This window comes from Chiloscyllium plagiosum, unplaced genomic scaffold (genome assembly GCF_037043375.1).
Source record: "Chiloscyllium plagiosum isolate Xiang-an unplaced genomic scaffold, Cpla_swu_hap1 HiC_scaffold_25, whole genome shotgun sequence".
Lineage (NCBI taxonomy): Eukaryota > Metazoa > Chordata > Chondrichthyes > Orectolobiformes > Hemiscylliidae > Chiloscyllium > Chiloscyllium plagiosum.
Genome location: NW_028270163.1, coordinates 10,152,430 through 10,179,453, shown reverse-complemented (window position 1 = coordinate 10,179,453; position 27,024 = coordinate 10,152,430). Strand labels below are relative to the sequence as shown.

The window sequence follows — 27,024 nt, the reverse complement described above, 5'->3', positions numbered from 1 at the left end:
CCTTACTTTTATTAGGTGTGAGGCAAATGTTCAAAGTTTACTTGGTCTATTGCAGTTTGAGGGTAGAATAAGTGAAAATAAATGCCAGACCTTGTGAATTTGTAAATAGGTGATGCTTACTATGCACTGTCTCCACTTTCTTTCAGTTTTTTGGTCTCTTTACATCCTTGATGCTCACCATTTCTTTGACTGGTCCACAAGCTTCTGAGTTCCCCAAACTGTGTGCACCTCTCTATATTCCTCTCCTTTATTTAAAATGCTTATTAGGATTGCTCTCTTTCACCAAACTTTTTGGTGACTTGTCCTCACAAGAATAGAAGAAATAGGAACAGGCCATCTAGCTCTTGCACCTTGCATCTGTGCTTTCAATAAAATAGATCACGAATTAAAAGAGAAACAATAATCCTTGGGGTATGAAGGTTACACTTGCTGGGCCAGTGTTTTAGTTGTCCATTCTTAATACCCCTTGAGAAGAATGATAGTGAGCTGCTTTCTCTGCTTTGCCTTAAAAGTATAATCTCTAGATGTCTTAGTAGCCAAAAGGTTTTCCTAATGTATCTTAGTGTCAAGTATAAATTGATAGCACTTCTGAAAATTACCATGGCTACTTTGCTTTTTAAATATGCAATATCAATTTAAGTTGAAATATCAATTGTTCACTTAAATATTTGTTTGATAACCAGACCGTTAATGTTACAATTTAAGAGTTCTTTATTCTGCATCTTCAATGCTGGAGGACAAAACCTCTCTGAGCTTCTACATGTTCAATTTGACGACTGAAGAATCTTCCTTTTTTTTCCCTGAGGGTTTAGGAGAGTCTGCAAAGTTCATTCAAACGGAAGACGTTGAAGATCTGGAGTGTGGATTAGTGCTGAGCAGCATCGGCTATAAAAGCTATCCCATTGACCCTTCCATTCCATTTGATCATCGACTAGGAATTATCCCAAATAATTTGGGACGGGTCCTTCATGCACCAGGTTAGTTGCAAAGAGGATCGATGAGGGCAGAGCAGTAGACGTGATCTATATGGACTTCAGTAAGGCATTTGACAAGGTTCCCCATAGAGACTGGTTAGCAAGGTTAGATCTCATGGAACACTAGCCATTTGGGTACAGAACTGGCTCAAAGGTAGAAGACAGAGGCTGGTGGTGAGTTGTTTTTCAGACTGGAGGCTGTGACCAGTGGAGTGCTACAAGGATCAGTGCTGGGTCCACTGCTTTTTGTCATTTACATAAATTATTTGGATGTGAGCGTAAGAAGTACAGTAAGTAAGTTTGCAGATGACACCAAAATTGGAGGTGTAGTGGACAGCGAAGAAGGTTACTTCAGATTACAACAGGATCTTGATCAGCTGGGCCAATGGGCTGAGGATTGGCAGATGGTGTTTAATTCAGATAAATACAAGGTGCTGCGTTTTGGGAAAGCAACTCTTAGCAGGACTTGTACACTTGATGGTAAGGTCCTAGAGGGTGTTGCTGAACAAAGCAACCTTGGAGTGCAGGTTCATAGCTCCTTGAAAGTAGAGTCACAAGTAGATAGGATAGTGAAGAAGCACTTTCTTTTATTGGTCAGTGTATTGAGTACAGGAGTTGGGAGGTCATGTTGTGGCTGTACAGGACATTGGTTAGGCCACTTTTGGAATATTGCGTGCAATTCTGGTCTCCTTACTATCGGAAAGATATTGTGAAACAGGGAAGGGTTCAGAAAAGATTTAGAAGGATGTTGCCAGGATTGGAGGACTTGAGTTATGGGGAGAGGCTGAACAGGCTGGGGCTGTTTTCCCTGGAGCGTCGGAGGCTGAGAGGTGACCTTATAGAAGTTTATAAAATCAGAGGGACATGGATAGGGTAGGGTAAATAAATGGGATGGGGGAGTCCAGAACTAGAGGGCATAGGTTTAGGGTGAGACCTTAGGGGCAACTTTTTACGCAGAAGGTGGTGTCCGTGTCCGTGTGTTGTGTGTGTCCGTGTGTTGTGTGTGTCCGTGTCCGTGTCCGTGTCCGTGTGGTGTGTGTGTCCGTGTCCGTGTGGTGTGTGTCTCCGTGTGTGTGTCCAGCCCGAGGCACTGGTGGAGGCTGGTACACTTGCAACATTTAGGAGGCATTCGGATGGGTATATCAATTGGAAGGGTTTGGAGGGATATGGGCCGGGTGCTGGCAGGTGGGACTAGATTGGGTTGGGATATCTGGTCAGCATGGATGGGTTGGACCGAAGGGTCTGTTTCCATGCTGTACATCTCTATGACGCAAGAAATACTGAACTGACGTCTCAGGAATGGACATGTTGTCAGGACTAGAGTTCTAACAGGAGATCTTCTCATGAAACATCAGTTTACTGTTCAAAGATGCAGACATTTCAACATTTATTGTTCCATCATCTCGAGCATGGACCTATTTCATGGCATTGTATTGAGCTGCTTTAGAAGTTGTAAGCAAGTTTTTATGTTGAGTAAATACTTTCACAGTATCTCCTACAGTACTTTATAACAAAGAAAGTGCTTTAAATTATGACATTGTTTATTGCACAAAATGGATCATGCTGCACATTATAATTAATACTGTGGTTCCCCCATTCTGCCCCAATTCTGAACAGCTTGAAATTACTTAAAGCTCTGTGCTCCCCTCTTGTGTTTGTGCTCACTTATGGTTTATACCGAAGAAGTTCCACTTCCGAATCTTATAGGTTTGTTCTGTAAGGGGAAATCATATCCTGAAGGATTTGCTGGAATTTCTCTAGGTTAAAGATCCAATTGTAACATACAAATCCAAGTGTAATCTGAGACCTGTAAGGTCGGAATTTTTAAAATATTCATGTCGCTTGTTGCCAATTTGCAACAGTGGGATGCAGGAATTGTATTTTTTTTTAGTAACTCTGATTGAAGACCACTGCACTAGCAGCAAATTGAAAAATTCATCTTCCTATTTGTAATGAATAGGTTGCTGACTTTGAACTGTTGTGAAAGTTATACAAGTATTTTCTGCTGTGATTGGTTTGCAATATTAGACACTGTATAATTTTTAAGACCTTAATATTGGAAGGTGGTGTACTGATCCTTTTCACATACTCCATAACTAAAATGTAGGAGAAAAGTAGGCCATTGAGTCTGCACTGCCATTGAATGAGATCATGGCTGACCTGACGATCCTCCACTCTGCTTTCCTGCTTTTGTTTCCTCCCATAACCCTGATTCCTGTACTAATTCAAAACTGTGATCGACAGATTGTTGATAAATTTAATGACCCAGCTTCGATAACCCTTTGCAGTAAGGACTTTTCTTCAGATTCACTACCCTGTCAGAATAAATTCCTCTTCTATATTTTAAATGGACAACCCCATGTTCTGAGATTATACCCGATAGACTTGGGCTCTCCCGCAAGGGGGAATGACCTCTCTGCATGCACCCTGTCACGTCCCTTAGGAATATTGTATGTTTCAATAAGGTTGCTCTTCGCTCTTCAATGAGTAGAAGCTCCAGTCTCTCCCTATCTGAGATCCGTCTAGTAAACCTTTTCAGGACTGCCTCTAATGATGTTGAATAAACCGGGTTCAACATCTGTTGAAAGTTGAAAATCAAGGACATTTGTGTTGAAAAATTAAATAGCAGAAAGCAGTTCAGGATGAATGCAGCTCCAATGTTTCTTTTTTGTTCTGATGTTACTTAAGCTTTGTAATGCTGTGTATATTAGCATAGTAATTAGAGTCATAGAGATGTACAGCATGGAAACAGACCCTTTGGTCCACCTGTCCATGCCGACCAGATATCCCAACCCAATCTAGTCCCACTGCCAGCACCCGGCCCATATCCCTCCAAACCCTTCCTATTCATATACCTATCCAAATGCCTCTTAAATGTTGCAATTGTACCAGCCTCCACCACATCCTGTAGCAGCTCATTCCATACACGTACCACCCTCTGAATTAGCACAAGTAGCCATGAAGATGTTGCATTTTTATTTCAAGCCTGTCAGTCTCACTCTTTCAAGCAATTCAGCTGCCATCATCTAGCTTGTGTGTGACTTCAGCCCAGAGAGCTGTTGGTGATTGGCTCTTAACTGCTTCCTGAAGTAACCTAGTGGACCATTTGATTGTATTAAGGAGGCAGTCGAACACCTTGTCACACTTGAATGAACAATGATCACTGGCGTCACCAGCAATTCCCATTTCCTGAGTAACTTACTGCAAAGTTTGTACTGGGTCCCCTGGGAGGTGTTATGGCTTTTGCCAGCAGGTTGCCAATTATGTTCAACATTACTAATTCACTGCTAGTTTAAGAGTGCCAGTTGGGTAGTTTTAAAGAAGGAAATGGACCAGGAATTTGGGGGAAATCCTCTAATTCAAGTGTTTTGTTGTTTTGTTTTCAGGCAGCGAACGAAGCCTGGAAATTGAATAATATGTTTGAAAATAGTATGAAGCAATTCTAATCATTGGGCATTAGACAAATTAGTGTTAACTAACTATCTTTACCCTTCCCAGGTCTTTACTGCAGTGGCTGGGTAAAAAGGGGACCGACTGGAGTCATCGTAACCACAATGCACGATGGCTTTGAAACAGCTGAGACTGTGCTGGGGGATGTACGATCAGGATTACTGGACGTGTCTGCTTCAAAAGGAGGATCTAAAGTAATCAAGGCTTTACTTAAACAACGAGGTTTGTAGTTTAAAACGTTTTCGCGGTGAATTGAGAAACTACAAAGGAAATTCTTCAAATTCAATTATCCCTAATCCGTGGAAAGTCTTCTCTGCAATTTTATTTTCTTGGGTTGGGGGTTATGTCTCAATTTTACTTCTGCACTTCAGGGCAGGAAAAGATCAATTTGGTTAGGGTTATTTGTGGTTCTTTGCAAACAAAGTGTGGGTGCATCACCTAGAGATGGGAACAGAAAAGCTGTAATGTTTGCAGAACACTGTTTCTGAAGACACAGTTGGCCAGAGTTGATGCATAATATTAAAGTAGTATTGTGCTTTTAATCAGAAGGTTGTGGTAGACAGGGCATATGGTCTATTCGTAATGTGTAGATCATATTTCACCTCTGAACTGTTTGACCAGTTGATCAGATTATGGCTGGTCTGATTAATCCACGTTCCCTTAATCTTCCACCCACTTACTTACCAAGAATCTAAAGTACATCTGCCTTGAATATATTCAGAGCCTGCATTTCGAGGAAGAGAGTTCCAAAGACTCATGACTTTCTAAGGATAAGGAACGCATTTCTATCTTAAATTGACAGCCCCAGACATTTTTTTTTTAAAGAAACCTTGTATGCTCCCATCCAAGGGAATGTCCTTTCCATGTCCACAAAGTTCAGACCCCTCAGGATGTTGTATGGGAAATCAAGTTACCTCTTGCTTTTTTGTTATTCCAGCATTACAAGCCTAATCTGTGCAACATTTCCTCAAATGGCAACCCACCCTATTCCAGTATTAATGGAGTAAACTTTCTCTGAATTGCTGTCAACACGTCCATCCTTAAATAAGGAGACTGATACTGCACACAGCCTTTCAGCTGTGATCTCTTCAGTGTCCCATTTAACTGAATCATAATACCCCTGAATTGTTTTCAATTCCCCTCACAATAAGGTGGTAACAACATTCAATCAGTTTTTCTATTTTCTTCTGATAGCTGCATATTAACTTTTGAGATTCATGTAATAGACACCCAGATTCCTCTGAATCTCAGAACTCTAATTGCTTGCCATGGTAATCTATTTCCTTTTATTACTCTTCCTGCAAAAATGCACTACTTCACATTCTCCCACATTATAATGGCATTACTGCCCAATCATTGCCCACTCTTTTTTTTTTTAATCTGCCTGTATCCCTCTGCAGTGTTATTAGGTACTCTTCGAGCTCATGTTCCTGACTATCTTTGCATTATCGGCAAATTTAGCAACCATACCATCAGTCTCTTCATCCACGTCATGGAGGTAAATTGTAAACTGTTGAGGCTCCAGCAGCTATCCCTGTGGCTTATGACTCATTATACCACTCTTTGGTTTCCAAACCAGGTATGTAGGCCACACTCCTAATGACTGGCGGATTATATTAGCACAGACATCCTTTCAACTGTTTACATACACTGAGCAGTCTGCCTGTTACAATCTGTCATGCTCTAGGCTTAACATGATGTCCAACATAAAATGAGATTCTGCAAATGGACAACATTTGCTAAACCAACTTAATATTATGCCGATTACCAGTTTTTAAGGTTATCATTCAAGCTTGCAGTGTTGCTCGCTTCTCTGGCTAGAAGACATGTATATTTATTTTCAAGGCTCTGTCCTTTGTAAACTGAAGTTTGGGGTCTGCTTTTCCCTGGTGCATCCATATGGCAATGCCTTGACCAATAAGAGTTGATTGACTTGATTTTGAAGTTTAAAAAAGCCTGCCAGTTAACTGTTTCCTAGTGGATTCTCCATTCTCTTAAGTCCACTTTCCATACAGTTGGCACCCACTCTTCGTGCAGTCTAACTTGTAGATACCTTTTGAGATTTTATCTTGCAATTTTGTCCTCGTTGAATCCAAGACAAAAAAATTCAGCCTATTTTTGTTTCAGCAGCATTATAAAACCTTTACTACAAACAACTTGTGCTATCTGTGAGATGCAATAATGTTGAAAATTGGAATCGTCTTTTGCATATATGTGAATGCATTTTACTTTAGTATATTATTCTTAGACTTAAGAGCATGCAACTCCATTCTTTTGTTTTCTGTGTGTAGACTACTATAAGAGACTAAGCCTTTTAAAAAGCTTGTGAATAGCTGCATATAACCGGTTTTAACGTCTGATTTTTAGGTATTCGCCCAGTTACATTTCCTGAGTGGGAAAAGATTGACAATGTTGAAGTGGCACGTGGTGAGCAAGCTGGAAAGCCCAGAGAGAAACTGCTTGATGTTCAACAGATGATTGAAGTGGCCAGTCAATGAACATGCTGCTCCATGATGATGTCTGTACTTGATCAAATGTTGTAGAAATCGGATATGTTCTCTGTCTGACCCTATTCTCCATCTGATTTAATGCAGATCCACTCCTCGGTTTGCGATTTTTAAAGAGGCAGAATCGTTAAGATTAACATGAGTAAGGATGGCCAATTGGTTTCTCGTGGGTCATTCTTGAAATTAAAGCCTGTTGTTCCTTTCACTGTGAATCAATATCCAACTGATCCTTAAACTTAAGTCAAGATTTTTCTTTTGAAACTGATCATTCCCTGTGTGAAGAGCTTAAATTAAGGACTGGCAGCGAGTTTCATCAGTATAGAACTATGTCTACTTCTACTTTAATGTTTAACTAAAGTATTATCCCTACTTTGCTCTTAGTAATTGATTGATTGTTTTAATCTTAAATCTTTGAAAAGGTCTCCGCTTTGGGTGTGAGGATAAAACAAAGAATTGCCCATTGTATTGCAGAACATGACCTCAAAAAGCAGCAACAAAGCATCCTGGACAGCCAGTTTATTAATAAATCCTGGTCATTTTAGTTTCATGTGACTTGTCCATAATGTGGCATCTTGCACTAGAATCTGCACTGCTCCAGCAATTCGAATGCTATCCTTGTGTTTTGGTGTGTAAGCATGGGCGCATTGTTTAAAGTATAAGCATTATTATTTCAGCTTGACATCCTCTGACCTCTTTTGATTTAACAGCATTGTTCAGTGTTCAATTTGTTGTTTACTGGTCTGCAGTAAATGGGCATATTGGTTACAAAATTTGCTAACAGCCTTTTAATTTTACTTGTAGCTATTCTGACAGGTAGGCAATGTATTAACTAGTTCCTTCATTTGTACCTCCCATTTCAATCCATCTGACACGTTTAAATCCCCCAAATTTTTATCCAACTTCTTGCTGGATCTTGGCTTCGTCATCAGACTTGGTGCCATCTCCTGTTTTTAATCCGATTTTATTTAACCTAATGTTGTAAGTAAGGAACAGTACAGATCACAATGCAGCTCCACTCTTCCCCAACGCTGTTACCCTGCTTCAAATGAACACTACTGCTAGGCAGCTCTGAAAAAGGTGCATTTATGTCTTTAGTTATCTGCCTTGTCGTCATCTACCCCTCCTCCCACCAATCCAAACCATACTGCAGCTTTTGTCCGTATAACCACAGATTGTGGCAGTCTTTCCACCCCATTAACTAATCTTTTTAATACAAACCTTCAGATTTCCTCTATTACAGCCAATTGTTTAATGACTGCTGAGTTTTCCCTTCCATTCCCTTAATCAGAAGATTGTTTCAAGTTTGAAAGACTTTATGTGCAGTAGTATTCCCTGATATCCATTCTAGCCTTGATCATTTTTGTGCCCAACTTGCTCCATCTTTTGTCCTGCTTCAGTATGAACTGGTCACCGCTCAGTCATCTTGCACTTAAGGTTTGTCTTGGACCTTTTACAGTTTTCCTCAAGTTTTGATGAGCAAATTTTTATCCATTTGTGACTGTGTTTCTGTTGTAGCATCCTGTCATTTTAAGTTCCCCCCCCCCCCCCAACTTAACCAGAGTTGAATCCTGGAAATTGAAGTGCTTCCACCTTCTATTGTACATAGGGAGTGGAATCATGAGAAGCTGCTACAGATCACAGGATTTGATGTGATAAATAAATGGATGAGCTGTGGTGAGCGAATAGTATTTGCACGGATGTTTCTATTAACTCACCAGAACTGAACTAACCTGTCTCAGACTGGCTGAGCATATTTACCAAGCAAGTAATTGAAAGTAATTTTCATATCTTGTATTTACTTTGCATGGCAATTGCAAACGGCTAGTTTAAAGCAGGGAAGACATTGTCTTGAAAATTATTGTTTAAAAATCCCAGTTTGATGCAGTTTAGTTTCATTAATCGGATTTGTCAGCTGAATTTAGGAATTAAATATTCCTATATCTTCTGGTAGAGAGATGGCGCAATGAAGTTGCCTTGTTACTGCCCCTTCAGTGTTGCACAATTTAGAATAAAGGTTATCCTGCCTGCATTAGGGAGACAAACAGCAATTTGTTTGCTTAAAGATGTAGCAGTTGTAAGCATCTGAATAATTTAAAGTTGGAATGTAGTTTCTCTAAAACCTTTGAATTGCAGCAACTGTACTCCAAATTGGCAGTTGTTTGATTAGCAAGTTCCAGGTCAGTGCTCTGACTCAAGCTTTAACATTGGCCTCTGTAACATTGGCCTCTGTAGGTTTCCTGCACCCTTGGGAGCTGATCTTAGAAAATCCAACAAGTTAGTGTTGAGGTGGTTAGTTGTACCATCGACTTGAACTGGGAACTATTGGAGCAAGTGTTCCTCTTGAGGCCAGTATGGAAACAATTTTAACATGTCTTCACCAGTTTATGTGCTCCAATTAACCCAAAAGCAACAAACATTAGGCTTTTAAGAATAAAGGCAGCTTTTTTCAGTCAGTAATATAACTAAAGGTTCGACCTTTGAAAGCCAACAGTATGGATATGACTAGTTCAGTGAACACATTGTACAAAATGGATTTTCTTTTTTAAAAGTTGGGTTTTTTAATGTAATTTTCAACTTTTAGGTTTGGTTGAAATAATTGGCAAAACATTTTTGTGGTTTGTTCCTCCATTTTTAAGTGTGTTCATAATATGTAAAACAGCTAAAGTGTACATAATTTTTCATGTGTTTCTGGTCTGTCCTGCTCAAAACTATAAAACAAAAGCAATTCATAATTATGCACTGTGTTTCACAGCTTGTTTCTGCAAAAGCGGCCAAGTCCCCACTTCTGTTTTTTGTTCCCAAACAATAGAACATTGAGACCCCCCCCCCAAAAAAAAAGCTGAGCAGGCCCACACAGCTGGGGATTGCTCTTTCATTGAACTCAGAGCTACAATGAAACTTAGCTCAATCTGTTGGACATGAATTTGTCTACTGACTACTGTGTGGAGTAGTTTTTGTTACTTCTTACTGGATGTATGAGCTGTTGGCATCTAATCACTGCAGCATCAACTTGTCAGTCTAGTCCAAAATGCCTGATGGGACCTTTTTCATTTCTCACTAGTACAGTGGTTGAGACGAAAGTCTTCTCAAGATGTGGTTGCAACTCGGTGAAGGGTCTTTTCATCTTTATTGGTTACACTTGGTGCTCGATAGAGACATTGGATGCCTTAAATGGTCCACACTGATCATCATTGTTCTGGCTCATAGCCAGTTTCTGCAAGTTTCAGATTAGAAGGATTTTACTAATTTAAATAGATTTATTTCCTAGCTGTAAAAAAAAAATGCAGTGGGACCATGTGGCTCTGCCAAACCTTCAAGTGCAAGTTTGGAAAATGTTTAGACACAGTGGGTCAATCTCTCGGTACTGTTTGAGCAGTAACAAAGCCTTCTGCTAATTGGAACAATAAAGATTTTGACACACTGGCCAACCTGAACTGACTGACTACATATGTTTTCAAAGAAAAATAAAATGTTTTATTGGCCTTTAGTGGTGATTAGGATTCTGCTGACTCTTTTCAGGGGAAACTGGGTTTCTAATGTCAAAGTATTACTGTCAAAGTGTTTAGTTGTGGCAGGCTACTAATCCATTTAATTTTGAGGGTGAAACATTAGAAAAGAGATTTGTTGATAAAATGCTGTGAAATGTAGACTGGGAATGTAGGTGACTCTCATTTCTCATTCCACACCACAGTTGATTCTTGAGCATATCCCAGGTTTGACAGGCACAGACTGTAATCTGTATGAGAGCTCTTCCTGCTATTGCTTTGTTGTGCATATTAACTTACTATAAACCAGACTCTGGAGTGTGGTGCTGGAAAAGCACAGCAGGTCAGTCCGCATCCGAGGAGCAGGAAAATCAACATTTTGGGCATAAGCCCTTCATCAGGAATGCTGCCTGACCTGCTGTGCTTTTCCAGCACCACACACTCTGGACTCTGATGTCCAACATCTGCAGTACTCCTTTTCTCCTACAAAAAACCAGGACCTACTGTTTTGATCTTTTTGATCTTGTGTGAATTGGCCTTGGCAGTCGTCAGCATCATGGTGTGACATTGCAACAATTGTTTTTCCCTGCAATGTCTGCATTTTGAGGCCTGAGATTTGCAGCAAAGTGCCCTGTAGCTCCTGGGTAATTTTCTGTATCATAGCTACTTTATTCAAGGCAGAAACAGACCTGGACAGAGTCGATTTTGAAAGACTCGACTACTTGCAATCCCAGATGAAGGTGCAACTTTTCAGTCTTATTGACTGTGCCTTTTTGGTACTTATTCTTTTTAATCTGTTAAAACATACTAATTTTGTTTCCTTTAGTGAACTGTGAAAAGTTACTAAATAATGCTATTTAATAAAAGATAAAATGACTACTGTCTCTTATTTTACGTCTCAAAAAAGACCTTTTTTCAGATTTATATCATTTATGAATTTAGCAAGAATTCGTTTGACATTGCACAATTATTGCTTGCTGTAAAGAGATCCTTGATAAAGGATCTGATCCTCCATAAACTTTGCATACTCCTATCCTGATTATTTTGTTCAGAACACGAGATCATAATTGAGAATAGATGTTTGGTTAAAAATGCATTTGAAATTGGAATTGAATGAACATTTGCTGAGGTTGGCTCACCCTTATTTGGAATATTATGTTTTGAGGAAGAAGATTACATTCCTGAGAAGAGCATAACAGTGAGTATTACATGGCTACGATCTCTTTTTTTGCCTGTATGTGGTAACTATTTGAAGGAAAGTGGGAGAATTGGTCCACAGTCCTTTCTTTTAGCACCATGCTAAATAAATGAACTTTCATTTATTTTTTAGTAGATGGAATATATTCCAATGAGCAAGAAAAATTACCTGCTCCATCTGCCTCGTGTTTGGCTATCTAGATACTTCCAGATGATTGCATGGCTGTAATAGGAGGAATGGAAGACTTAGTGCGAATTAAGGGGAAAATTAGTTGCATTTAACATGGACTATTGAACCCATACCTAGGAAAACACTGACTGATAACATGCAATCAGCTTTTTTTTAAAAAAAAAACTTTCATTTGACACCAACCTGTTCCAGTTAAGGTGTGATCCCCATTTTCTCTGAGTGCAGAGTTAGCCAACCTGATGGAAAAGTCTTCCAGAGACTTGCTATTCTCAGAAAAGTGGTCCAGTCTATTCTTACTCATGCAGTTTAAATTCATGGCCCTTGCTTTTCTATAACCTGTCAAACTCCAGACGTCAAGCTAACTAACCCTTCAATTATTTCACAGACTTCTATTTAGTTTTTAAAGCTCGGAATCATTCTTGTAGTCTCTTCTAGTGCTACACATTTTTCCCAGCATGTGAGGAGCTCAAAACTGGGTGCACCACTGAGTGTCATCTAATCAGTAATCTGCACAGCAGCATAATGAGTTTTTAATTTTCAGAGAGGTTCTGATTGTATCCTTTTGGCTTTAGTTATAGGTTCTCTAATGACTTTGTACACAGGTCACAGAGTTCACTAGCATCCAAATCTTTTTCTCTCAATCTTTTCAGAATTTTGCCTGCAAACAATAGGAAATAAGAGGTATTGTGTTTTGCCTCCTTTTAACACCCAGAACATTGCATTTAGATTGACAGTCATCTGACAATGGGCCCCCACTCCCTTGCACATCTATATTTCTTTACATTTGATTTCACTCCTGTACTGGCTTAGCTCTGTACAAATGTTGGTATCATCTGCAGACTTGCTGACCATACACTGTGTGAGTGTACATTGCAGCAGACAGAGGACTGAATCTTTGGGCAATGCTATGGGTGGCTTTATTTCCAGACTAATCCACATTGCAGCCAATTTTTAACATATTAAATATCAACAGTGATAACAAAACTGTTATGATAAATTTTGGTGTGGTATATCAAAGGTCAGGTAGACTTGTGCTATTGGGTTTCCCTCCACTATGACTTCATCAATAGCACTTATCAAATTTGCAAAAGGTAGACTTTTCCCTGTACTGTTTCCCAGCATCCTCTCTGTTTCTGTAGGTGTGTCTGTCTTGCCGATTTGCAGTAGGTCTTGGGTGGGCACTATCACAACTGAATCTGATCTGAATGAGATGGGGGGAGAATCTTTGTTTTGCCCTTGATTTGTAAATGATACCTACAGTTTGATCCTAATATTCATAAGTAAAGGTTGAATTACTCTGAAGTTTGTATTCTGCTGATTCAGCTGACCCCTGAATCTGGGTCCCTGTCCACTCGCTGTTGTAATGTGATGTAAACTTGCATTTTAACACCTGTGAGCGTTCAAAGGAAAGAAAATAGAATGTTGGCTCAAATAGTTATGCAGTAACTGGAAGCATTGAAAGCTTAAAAATAAACTGCAGATTAAACAATGAATAGTGTAAATTGAATGAACTGTTCGTCACTTTGACTTCTGTTGTTGACTTGTGACTCTGGACTGTTATGATGAAGGAAAAGCAAATCGGACCAAATCTGGCTCGCTAATACAGGATTTGCAACACCGTGAAATTGAAATAGTCATTGGTCTTCAAAGATGGTCATTTGTTCCTAATCAGACTTTATACACTTGATGTGTGATATCAGATAACTTAAATATAAATTGCTCATTTCTTAGTACTGTAACAAGAAATTCAAAGCTAAACAACAAGGTAATTCAGTTAATGTCTATAATTTAAATGGAATCTCCTTTGATCATAGCTCTCATCTTCTCAGAGAAGCAGCCACTGTTAAGAGAAACATTTTTTTAAAAAGTTGTAACTGGTTACTTTTGAATGATAGCAAAACCTTTGTGCAATCCTTGAATAATGTGTTGTTCACAGACACATGGGATGCTATTTTTGCATTGGGCAGTGACTTCAGAAATCAAGCAAATAGTTTCTGCAGATTGCTAGAGACTGTTACTTATTTCTTACAGACTGGGGTTCATTTTCTTAGAATTTTCAACAATTTAATAACTTGAGAGCAAGCAAAACTCCATAGAGCTGCTTTCACACCCACACTGTGAAAGAAGGCAAAACTTTGCTCCTTTTAACATCTAACCAGCTGCCATTCCTTGAGCATAATACAACTCCGGTGCTGAAATGTCTGCAGTGTTCTTTGAACAATAAGCAACCTGTAATTAACTTCAGGCCAGTTTCCAGAAACAAATATCAGTTTGTTCTTTCTTTTTTAAAACAGGCTGTTGCTGAAAGTCTAAAGTTCGACACTCAACTTCAGCTCCCAGTTCTAAACCAAAAATGAGAAAAATAAAGAAAACACTGGTTTCAACAATTGCTATACCATGAGATAATTTACATTTTTATAGCAACATATCACACATCTTTATGATGTTCCTGTCCACTTTGCAGCTTCAGAGTTGCTTTTGAAGTGTGTTCACTATAGGATCCGAACCTCTACAATGTGGAAGTGGACAATTTGGCCCGTTGAGTCCACACAGACCCTTTTGAAGAGCATCCTTCCCAGATCTGCCCCCTCAAGCTATAGGTCTGCACACAAATGCAGAGCCAGTTTATGCACAAGGTCCTGGAAATAACAAATATGTGAATGCCAAGTTAATCTGTTTTTGATCATGTTGGTTGAAGCAAGTTGTGTATTTTTGTCAGGTACTGCTGCCATCTGGAAGCTCCCCATTGAGCCACTAATGGTGCTTTCATAAAAACAATGGGATTGTGCAACTTAATTAGAGCAGCATTCCTGCTGTGTAATATTTGGTGTTGATTTTTTCATGCTGTATATAGAGCAGTGACTCTGTATGTGCCAACAAAGAATAGTCTCCTGCTCGTTTCCATTGCATTGTTGTGGTTTCACACTATTTGTATTTTCTGCCTTAATTTCTCTTCCAGGATTCATTTTTGCTCACTCAATTTAATTAATCACATCTTAGGGAGGCATTTGGGATTGAGCTTAACTTCAAGGCTGGCTAAATGATTTCTGAGGTTACTGATCAGTCCAAATGCACAATCTATGAACTCTGCCACAGGTGGGAGCTGGTGCTTGAGGGTCACTTGGATTGGTCATTTGGAGGTCTGTACCTCCTCCTAACATCTCGTGTTCACCACTGCACATTCCCAATGAAATCACTTTGTGTTCACTATCTGCCCAAGTGACTCCTTTAACCTTTTTTTGGGATGGCTAAAACATTTCCACGGTCTGACTAGGAATTGCTGCCCAATGGAATTTTGAGTAGAGCCAGTGTTTTGGGAATTTGGTGTCAAGCAAATGAATGATGAATCTGCTTAGTGGAGCTGGTTTGAGTAATAAACGACTTTCTCTGATTTCTATCCTATGCTTGGGCCATTCAGTTCAATATTCTTTAAGTTTGCTGCTCAACTTTGACTGGAGAAATGTTTCTGAGCTCCTTCCAAATTAGTTTTTAGAATTCCTACTGTGCGCAAGGTGAAAAGTGAGGACTGCAGCTGCTGGAGATTAAGTCAAGATTAGTGGTGCTTGAAAAGCACAGCAGGTCACGCATCATCCGAGGAGCAGGAAAGTCAATGTTTCAGGCAAAAGCCCTTCATCAGGAAATCCCTACTGTGTTGAAGAGGTCCATCAAATCGACACCAACCCTCCAAAGAGCATCCCATCCAATCCCTGTAAACCTGCATGCGACATGATTAATTCACCTAGCCTGCACCGCTTTGGACTGTGGGATAAAACTGGAAAACCCAGCAGAAATGCCACACTGACAACCAATGCTGGAATTGAACCTGGGTCCCTGGCGGTGTGAGGCAGTAGTCTAACCACTGAGCCACCTCTGTCACGTGCAGCACTAGATCCTGACACAAGCTTCACTAATGCAATTTAAAAAGCCATCTCTAACTTACAGGAAAGTCATGATGTATTGTTCTCCTTTGTGGGCGGCACGGTGGCACAGTGGTTAGCACTGCTGCCTCACAGCGCCAGAGACCCGGGTTCAATTCCCGCCTCAGGCGACTGTGTGGAGTTTGCACGTTCTCCCCGTGTCTGCGTGAGTTTCCTCCGGTTTCCTCCCACAGTCCAAAGATGTGCAGGTCAGGTGAATTGGCCATGCTAAATTGCCCGTGGTGTTAGGTAAGGGGTAAATGTAGGGGTATGGGTGGGTTGCGCTTCGGCGGGTCGATGTGGACTTGTTGGGCCGAAGGGCCTGTTTCCACACTGTAAGTAAGTAATCTTCTTTCTTTCATTCTCACACGTGAAAAACTTGTTCTTTCTCACAAGATGGTGCTGTTAACTCACTAATACAACCATTGAAAAGTTACTGCCAGCCTGATCATGTTTGGCAAACCGATAGCGTGTCCATACAGTTGCGACACAGTAACACAAAGTCTTTGCTGTATTTGTAACAATCCCAATCCCCAGTGAATCTTGTACTTCTCAACTAGGTGAATATTGTAAATAGTGATAACTGCAGTGACACAAACAATATTCTGTTAAATGATACGTTGAATTGAATTAAAATTAGCTTTATTGTTTTACCAGTTACCACTTAGTGCCATCTTAGTTACAAGGTACCCAGGTACGGATTCTTCAGTACATTGGCAAATGCACCAGGACTGATACATGCACTGTATGAATGAATCAATTCATCTTCTGAAGCACCATTGGTTAGGTCACTTTTGGAATACTGCATGTAATTCTGATTTCTGTGCTATAGGAAGGATATTGTGAAACTTGGAAGGATTCAGAAAAGATGCACAAGGATGTTACCAGGAGAGTTTGTGCTGTAGCGAGAGGCTGAATAGGCTGAGGCTATCTTTCCCTGGAGCATTGGAGGCTGAGGGGTGACCTTATAAAGGTTTATAAAATCATGAGGGGCATGGATAGGATAAATAGACAAGGTATTTTTCCTGGGGTGGGGGAATCCAGAACTAGAGGGCATAGGTTTATGGTGAGAGGGGAAAGATTTAAAAGGGACCTAAGTGGCAAATATTTCACACATTTCTGGAATGCACTGCCAGAGGAAGTGTTGGAGGCTGGTACAATTACAACATTTAAAAAGCATGTGGATGGGTATATGAATAGGAAAGGTTTAGTGGGATATGGGCCAAATGCTGTAAAATGGGACTAGATTGATTTAGGATATCTGGTTGGCATGAACAAGTTGGACTGAAGGGTCTGCTTCCATGCTGTATGACTCTATGTATTAATTTATCTCTGAATTGTGTAAGAATAAGTTTCAAGATAAAGCTGATAGTTGGAATTAAGGGATTTGCCAATAACTAATTCAATTTTGAAAAATGTAATTCTTTTGAGTGAATCTGGCAAGGTTAGTGTCTATTAGTAATTGTTACCTATTGAGAAAGTGGGTCTTCTTAAACCACTGCAGTTTATGTAAGTGAAGGTGCTCCCATATTGCTGTCAGATAGGCAGGTACAGGACTGTGACCTGGTGCTGATGAGGGAATGGTGATTGTGTGTCCAAGTTTGTGGTTACTGGGGAATTTGAAGTTGATGGTGTTTTCATGCATCTGTGTAGTTGTATCCGGAGTGGAGGTAGACATCGAGGCGGTATTGTTGTAAACGTCTTGATGAGTTGCTGCAGTGATGTAGCCACAATATGCCAGTGGTCTTGGCTGTAGATGTTTGAGATGATGCATGGAACGCTGACAAAAGGGAGCTGTCTTGTTTAGAATGCTGTTGAGCTGCTTGAGTGTTGTCACAGCCACAGCCATGCAGTAAATAGGGAGTATTCAACCAGACTCTTGACTTGAAGATGGTGCAGGTGCTTTAAGAACTGAGGAAGTGAGCTACTTGCCACAGAATGCCCTGTCCCAGCTACTATTGCGTCTGTGGTAGCCTATCAGGTTGCAGTTCGGTTTCTGGTGAGTAGTTAGTCCAGTATATTGCTGGTGAAGGATTTGACAATGGTAATGTCATCTAATGTTAAGAGTTAGTGATTAGATTCTTGTTGGAGATCATCATTGCCTGGCACTTGTTAGATACAAATATCATTTGACAGTAATCAAACTGAATATTGTCCAAGTCTTGCTGCATTTAGGTATGGATTACCTCATTGAGTCATAGAGTTATACAGCACAGAAACTGACCCTTCGGTCCAACTCGTCCATGCTGACCAGATATCCTAAACAGATCCAATCTCTTTTGCCAGCATTTGGCCCATATTCCTCGGAACCTTTCCTATTCTTGTACCCATCCAGATGCCTTTTAAATATTTTAATTGTACACCCCTCTACCACTTCCTCTACCACCCCCCAGCTCGTTCCATACTCGCACCACTCTCTGCATGAAATAAATGTCCCTCAGGTCCCTTTTAAGTCTTCCTCATGTCACCTTAAACCTATGCCCTCTACTTTTGGACTATGTTACCCTGGAAAAGAGACCTTCAGTTTCAAAGAATTGCAGATGGAATGATATGATCATTAATGGGCTATCATAAGGGAACAACCTCACCTTTGATATTATGATGGAAAGGTATGAAGGATATTAATGCAGAAGTTGAAATGTGTTGGACCTTGGACACTACTTTGAGGAACTACTTCAGCCAAGTCCTGGCGCTAAGATGTTTGGTAGGGAACGGTTTGCCGAACATCTCAGCTGGGCCTGCAGGGGCTGACCAGACCTCCCAGTCACCGCCCATTTTAATTCCCCTTCCCACTTCCATTCTGACATGACCATCCTTGGCCTCCTCCATCGCCACAACGAACCACACTGCAAGTTAGAGGAACAACACCTCATCTTCCACCTGGGCACCCTACAGCCTGGAGGACTCAACATTGAGTGCTCCAATTTCAAATAGCCTCCCTTCCCGGCCCCACCCCCTCCCTTCTACTCCTCCCTGCCACCAACGGGATTCATTCCTCCCATTGACCAAGTCGTACCCTCTACCTGTCTTCACCTATCCCCACCTCACCACTCTGCCCCTGCCACTCCCTTTATCTGCAGCTCCCCCTTACACCCATCCCCAGTTCTGAAGAAGGGTTACACCCGAAATGTCGATGTCTCCACCTCCTGATGCTGCCTGGCTTGCTGTGTCCTTCCAACCTTACCTTAATAACCACAGTCATCTTCCATTGAGCCAGATGGGACCTCAGACACAGGAGCTTTGTCCTTGATTCCCATTAATTTCAGTTTTACTGGGATACCTTGGTGCTATATTTGGTCAAATGTTGCCTTGATATAAATAGGGGTCACTCTCACCTGGAACTCAGCTGGCAAAAGGACCAAGCTTATACTTGGATCAAGGCTGTGATGAGCTCTGAAGCTAATGGTCAGTGCAGAACAAAAACTTAGTATGGATGACTGAGCAGCTTATTTGTTGGGAAGTAAAATTGTTGAAATCAAATTAACTTGCAATTAGAGAGCAACGTTCAATGTGCTGAGAGTGTCCCAATTTAATAATGAATTGCATTTGAGGTGCAGCACTGGTGTGAGAGTAAATGCAACATTTGAACTAAGTGATCATTTTGCTCTTTAGGTATTGGTTAATGGAGGGCTGATAGGAACAGCTTGTCTGTTCTTCAAGCAGTGCCACATCATTGTGTAAATTTCTCAACAAAGAGTTTCAATCAACCGGAAAGGTAGTGCAGAAACCCCTTTGTCCCACCCCAAATTAAAAGAGAATGGTGAGATGCTGAAATACCAGTCCAGTTCCTACGCTGCAGTGACCCTTGGAGCTACAGCTTTGGAAACAGGAAGTGCTACCACTGAGTCAAGTTGGCACTACTGGAACACTTTGTGTCAACGATATTGGCAAGGACACTCAGGCACGTGTACATTTTTATTCCTAACATGGTACAAACATTACTAATAAATATAAGATTTTATTTGTTGCACATTAAAACATGGCATTATTCTTGCTGAGATTGGTAAAGTTCTTGAGCGTTGAGAGGTCTGGTTACTGCTCAGAAAGCACATAAAGCACCAGAGAGCTCAGAAGGGGCTGAAAATATTAGAAACAATTTTTTGAAATGAGACCCTGAGGGGTTAGGTGCTCATGGAAGGCAAAACTGAGATGAGGCAAAGTGTTTCTGAAACTTTGGAACTGTTTTCCGTAGAGACAGTGGAAGCAGAGTCCTGGAATAATTTGACAGCGGAGGTAGATAGGTCCTTGTTAATTAAAAGGTGAAAGGTTATCAGGGTAGGCAGAAATGCTCAAGTTATGATTAGATCAACCATGAATGATATTGAATGTTGAGGCAGGCTAGAGGGACTGAATGGCCTCCTTGGTATTGTGATTTTAAATGAGTGCTCCAAATCGAACTTCCTCAAAGGCAAATCCGAAGAGAACATTTAACTTGGGGGATAGAGGCAGGAATTCTAAACAGTTGTAAAGTTAGACCCCACTCCAGGTAGTCCTTGTGAGTGGATGTTATACAGCAACTTACCAGCTCCCGGCCTCTGTGTCTGTACTTCATAAAATGTCCTTCTTGACCCTCCATTATCTCTGTCTATCCTGAGTTCACCCAAAGCCATGCTGCTGGTATCCTAACATTTGCTAATTCTTGTTTACCCAACAACCGATCAGGCTGATCAACTTGCTCATCTGGCTTGGCTCCTGGTCCACCAAGACCTTGATTTTAAAATGTTCATCTTGGTGTTAAAATCCCCCATGACCTTGTTAAAATCCTCCATGGTAAAGCCTCCTACAGTCTACACCCATCTGCATTCTTTCAACTCTATCCCCTTGTTAATCTCCAATTTTGGGGCCTTAACATTGTTGCAAAGCCCTCAGTCAAGTAGACACTTAGGAGTTCCCTTTAAAATTAATTCCACTAGATCAATAAACCAGGGATTTCATCTTTCTCAGAACTGATTTTATAACATTGTCTCACATAATTTCCTGTGGAACATGAAGGTATCAAGGGAATGTTGAGAGATCTTTTTCTTACGAATAAAAGCTGTAATAAATACATTCAGATGCATAATAAAACCATAAACAAAAACAGAAATTGCTGGAAAATCTCAGCAGGTCTGAAAGCACCTGTGGAGAGAAAGCAGAGCTAATGTTTTGGGTCCAGTCACCCTTCTTCTGAACTCAATACTTCAAAACCATTGAGCACTGGCTTATTGATACTACATTAAAAAGCCACTTTTCCTGCACACTAAAACTTTATTGCTGACACATACACAAATTCCTGAAGAAGGGCTTATGCCCGAAACATCGATTCTCCTGTTCCCTGGATGCTGCCTGACCTGCTGCGCTTTTCCAGCAACACATTTCCAGCTCTGATCTCCAGCATCTGCAGACCTCACTTTCTCCACACACACAAATTCACCAAAGAAGTCAACACTCTCTTCAAAGCCATTAAACTACTTAACTTCCACTTTCTCTCCATCACCATCCTTTCCCTCCCACCAGCCAGCCTTCTCTTTTTTTTCTTGATTTCACTGCTATACTTTCTTGTCACTATATTTCTATCTTAGCCCTTACTCACTTCTGCCCTCTCCCTTTCCCAAAGCTTGAATACTAAACACGTTTGACTCCAGTTCTCAAAGATATCTTATGATTGATGCAGAAGAGGCTGTTCCCTGCTAGTTCTCACTATGCTGATCCCTAACCAGGCTGCTCTCCACCTCCTGGCCTGCTGTACTTTAGGGGCTACAGATGAGAAGTTCATCCAATGGGCATGTCTTATCATCTTAACGTTCCACGTTAAGATGATAAGACATGCCCATTGGATGAACTTGATTTCTACTGTGCTTCATTTCAGCTCCTATGAAATGTAAGGCATCTGAAACCGGCTTTGGGGGCTCGAGATAAGATGGGAACGAGTCAAATAAAAAATGCTTGGTGTGTGTTGTAAGCGTTGCTTTCATGTGAATCTGATTTACCTGCTTACTTAGTGGGACTCATTTTACACTATTAATGAGGTGTGGTTTACCATAAGACGTGGTTTTATTATTGTTGAAACACAAGATATATACATGTAATTCTATTAAACCCATCTTCCTGAGCAACTTTAATGTTGTTAAATGCCTATTGACTCCCAATGCTTTGGAAGCACAAGATGGTTTATACTAGCCCGATTGCAGCTGGCCAAACTGAGGCGGAGATTGTCCTTCCTGCTTCCAAGATTTCCGCTTTTTGCTGCTGATGTTCACTCTGCTGTGTGAGTTAGCGATCCGTCTTATTTGAGCAGCCGTTTTAAAATAGTTCTTGGGGTTATTCCCAAATACAGTGGCTTACTATCATTTAGTAACAGCAGTTCGATGCAATTATGTGATTGCCATAATCCAGTTACTCCATGTAAATTGAGTTTCTGTACCAGGAAGGGTGTTACAAAAGACAGTACTGGGTATTATAATTTCTCTATTCATTGAGCTGACCCTAGGAACTGGGCTGTTTCAAAAACCGTCCATTGAAACTGTTGTTCCACCTGAAACCTTACCAGCATTGTCTCATCAACAACTATTCAATTATCAATCAAGGTGAATGGCTTTCAAATTTCCTGCCGTGGTATGTCCGTTCCATTAATACCTATTCAATTCCTTGAATACCTTATTTGGCCTGATCGAATTCCCAGCATGCTGTTCAATTGGCCAATGTTGCTTTTTTAGTGTCCCAAAAGAGTTGTTTTTTTGTTAAAAGGGACATTCCATGACCTGCAGTGTCAAATTTTGCCTGATACTGAGGATCAAAGAACAAAAATTACAGTACAGGCCCTCCATGCCTGCACCGATCCATATCCTCAATCTAAACCTGTCGCCTGTTTTCTAAGGATCTGTAACCCTTTGCTTCCTGCCCATTCATGTATCTGTCTAGATACATCTTAAATGATGCTATCATGCCCGCCCCTACCACCTCTGCTTGCAGTGTGTTCCAGGCACCTACCACCCTCTGCGCAAAGAATTTTCCACACATATCTCCCTTAAACTTTTCTCCTCTCACCTCGAACCTGTGATCCCTGGGAACTGATCCATTCTGGGAAAAAGCTGCTTGCCAAACATCCTGTCTATACCTCTCATGATTTTGTAGACCTCAATCAGGTTCCCCCCTCAACTTCTGTCTTTCTAATGAAAATAATCCTAATCTACTCAATCTCTCCTCATAGCTAGCACCCTTCATACCAGGCAACATCCTGGTGAACCTCCTCTGCACCCTCTCCAAAGCATCCACATCCTTTTGGTAATGTGGTGACCAGAACTGTACACAGTATTCAAAATGTGGCCAAACCAAAGTCTCATACAATTGTAATATGACCTGCCAACTCTTGTACTCAATACCCCGTCCAATGAAGGAAAGCATGCCTTATGCCTTCTTGACCAGTCTACTCGCCTGCGTTGCAACCTTCAGGGTATAATGAACCTGAACACCCAGATCTCTGTACATCAGTTTTCCCCAGGGCTTTTCCATTTACTTTATACTTCGCTCTTGAATTGGATCTTCCAAAATTCATCATCTCACATTTGCCCAGATTGAACTCTGCCATTTCTCCATCCAACTCTCCAATCTATCTATATTCTGCTGCATTCCCTGACAGTCCCCTTCTTATCTGCTACCCTGCTTACCTTAGTGTCTTCTGCAAACTTGCTAATTACACCACCAACCTGTATATTTTCCTCCAGATCATTTATATATATCACAAACAACAGTGGTCCCAGCATGGATCCCTGTGGAACACCACTGGTTACAGTTCTCAATTTTGAGAAACTCCCTTCCACTACTACTCTCTGTCTGCTGTTGCCCAGCCAGTTCTCTATGCATCTGGCGAATACACCCTGAACCCCATGCGGCTTCACTTTATCCATCAGCCTACCATGGGGAACCTTATCAAATGCCTTACTAAAGTTCATGTATATGACATCCACAGCCCTTCCCTCATTAATCAACTTTGTCACTTCGTCAAAGAATTCTATTAAATTGGTAAGACATGACCTGCACAAACCATGCTGCCTATCACTGAAAAGCCCATTTTCTTCCAAATGTAAATAGACCTTATCCCTCAATATCTTCTCCATCAGCTTCCCTACCACTGACATCAGGCTGGATTATGCCTGCTACCCTTCTTAAAGAAGGGGACATTAGCAATTCTCTAGTCCACTGAGACCTCACCCATGTTCAAGGATGCTGCAAAGATATCTGTTAAGGCCCCAGCTATTTCCTCTCTTGCTTCCCTCAGTAACCTGAGATAGATCCCATCTGGACCTGGGGACTTGTCCACCTTAATGCCTTTTAGAATAACCAATACTTCCTCCCTCCTTATGCTGACTTGACCCTGAGTAATCAAATATCTACCCCTAACCTCAACATCCATCATGTCCCTCTCCTTGGTGAATACAGATGCAAAGTATTTGTTAAGAATCTCACCCATTTTCTCTGACTCCATGCATAACTTTCCTCCTTTGTCCTTGAGTGGGCCAATCCTTTCTTTGTTACCCTCTTACTCCTTATGTATGAATAAAAGGCTTTGGAATTCTCCTTAACCCATTTGCTAAAGATATATCATGACCCCTTTTAGCCCTCTTAATTCCTCATTTCAAATTGGTCCTACATTCCTGATAGTCTTCCAAAGCTTCTTCTGTCTTCAATCGCCTGGATCTTATGTATGTTTCGTTTTTCCTCTTAGCTAGTCTCACAATTTCACCTGTCACTTATAATTCCCTAATCATGCCATTTCTATCCTTCATGTTCACAGGGACATGTCTGTCCTGCACTCTAATCAAATGTGGATTTACCTACAAACAGCTGCTCCCAATCCACATTCTCCAGCTCCTGCTAAATTTTGCTCTAGTTGGCCTTCCCCCAATTTAGCACTCTTCCTTTAGGACCACTCTTGTCTTTGTCCATGAGTGTTCTAAAACTTACAGAAATGTGATCACTATTCCCAAAGTAATCCCCTACTGAAATTTCAAGAACCTGGCCGGGCTCATTACCCAATACCAGGTCCAGTATGACCCTTTCCCGAGTTGGACTATTTACATACTGCTCTACAAAACCCTCCTGGATGCTCCTTGTAAATTCTGCCCCATTTAGAGCTCTAACACTAAGTGATTCCCAGTCAATGTTGGGAAAATTAAAATCTCCCATCACCATCCTGTTGCTCTGACATCTTTCCATAACCTGTTTACATATTTGTACCTCTGTCTCACGCTCGCTGTTGGGAGGCCTGTAGTGCAGCCACAACATTGTTACCGCACCCTTCCTATTTCTGAGCTCTGCCCATATTGCCTCACTACTTGAGTCCTCCATAGTGCCCTCCTTCAGCACAGCTGTGATACCCTCTCTGACCAGTAATGCAACTCTTCCACCCCTTTTATCTCCCTTTCTATCCTGCCTAAAGCATCAATATCCTGAGATATTTAGTTGCCAATCATTCCCTTCCCTCAAGAGAACAGAAGGAAAAGACCCAAACTGTATAACTGGATGGAGGGATAAGACGTAAGTGCCACACTAACTCTTGTATTTAGTTGGAAGTCTCATGTTGTGTACACTGTATTTAACGTCATGGCCTGAATTGGAGAGGGAAAGCTTACCAGCAGAGAATGCAATTCTTTTGTGACTCATAACTGTTCAAATAAAATCTTGGGGTCAGAATATAGAACAGTACAGCAGAGTACAAGCCCTTCGGCCCTCGATGTTGTGCTGGCCTTTTATGCTACTCTAAGATCAGACTAACCTACATACCCTTCATTGCACTATCATCCATGTACCTATCCAAGAGTCGCTTAAATGTCCCTAATGTATCTGACTCTACTACCACTGCCGGCAGTGCATTCCACACACCCACCACTCTCTGTGTAAAAAAAGCCCATCTCTGACATCTCCCCTAAACCTTCCTCTAATCACCTTAAAATTATGCCCCCTCATGATGGATATTGCCGCCCTGCGAAAAAGTCTCTGGCTATCCACTCTATCCTATGCCTCATCATCTTGTACACCTCTATCAAGTCACCTCTCATCCTTCTTCGCTCCAATGAGAAAAGCCCTTGCTCCCTCAATCTTTCTTCATAAGACATGCCCTCCAGGTCCAGGTAACATCCTGGTAAATCTTCTCTGCACCCTCTCTAAAGCTCCACATCCTTCCTATAATCAGGCGACCAGACTGAACACAATATTCCAAGTGTGGTCTAACCAGGGCTCGAAAGAGCTGCACATAACCTCGCAGCTCTTAAAGTCAATCCCCCTGCTAATGAAAGCCACACACCTATGCCTTCTTAATAATCCTTTTAACATGGGTGGCAACTTTAAGGGATCTCTGGACATGGACCCCAAGATCCCTCTGTTCCTTCACACTGCCAAGAATCCTGCCTTTAACCCTGTAATCTACATTCAAATTTGACCTTCCAAAATGAATCACTGTACAGCTTTCCAGGCTGAACTCCATCTGCCACTTATCAGCTCATTCCTGCATCCTGTCTATGTCCTGTTGCAGCCTACAACAGTCCTCCACACTCTCCACAACTCCACCAACCTTTGTGTCATCGGCAAACTTACTAACCCACCCTTTCACTTTCTCATCCCAGTCATGTATAAAAATCCTGCAGAGTCAGAAGTAGAACAGACCCAATTTATACCTACTTAAATGTCTGTTGAAACAGCTGTGGATGGATGTGGAGAGCAGAATTGATTGGAAACGGTGAAGTTGGAACAAGGCTTTTGATCATGGAAGCTGTGAAAAGGTGGAGGAGGCTAAATTTGTTCTCATTGGGATAGAAATGCGATCCAAGTTTCTGAAATCATGGCGTCAAGAATCGAGGTGTTATTAGGTGTTTCAGTGAGAATGAGAAACAGTGTGCACTTGTGAGTATCTTATTTAGTTTAAAGTACAAATCAAGTCTGCAAAGGCAGTGGAAAACCAGGAGGCATCTTCACACTGAAATGTGGTAAATATGTGAAGCAGATTATGGGCCAACGTGATGGAATAAAAAACCTGAATCAGTTTTGAGAAAGGAGAAGACAATCTTTCAGTGTCAGTAGCAATCCTGCTCTGTTAGAAGTTGTATCTTTCTAATGAGGCATTAAACATAGTCGCTATCTGCTCTCTTATGTAGACATAAACGATCCTGAGGCACTTTGTAAAGAAGAGTAAGGAAGATTTTTTCTAGTGGCCAGGCCAATACTTATCACAACCAAAACAATTAAAATAGATGATTTGATCATGCATATCCTTGCAGTAGGACTTTGCTGCCATGTTTCCCGGCAACACACCAACAGGCAAACTCCAAA

General features: G+C 41.1%; 1 protein-coding gene across 2 annotated transcripts in view; it reads left to right on the top strand.

Annotated features, from left to right (window-relative positions):
- The window catches only part of fdxr (ferredoxin reductase), a 31,486-nt gene extending 20,193 nt beyond the window's left edge, over positions 1 to 11,293 (top strand). For both annotated transcript variants that reach the window (XM_088000448.1, XM_043714399.2), the window contains 3 exons: positions 806 to 977; positions 4,473 to 4,646; positions 6,792 to 11,293. In XM_088000448.1, coding sequence (XP_087856574.1) covers positions 806 to 977; positions 4,473 to 4,646; positions 6,792 to 6,922 — 477 coding nt within the window. In that variant the 3' untranslated portion in view covers positions 6,923 to 11,293. The remainder of the gene's footprint in view (positions 1 to 805; positions 978 to 4,472; positions 4,647 to 6,791) is intronic.
- Positions 11,294 to 27,024: the final 15,731 nt, after the last annotated feature.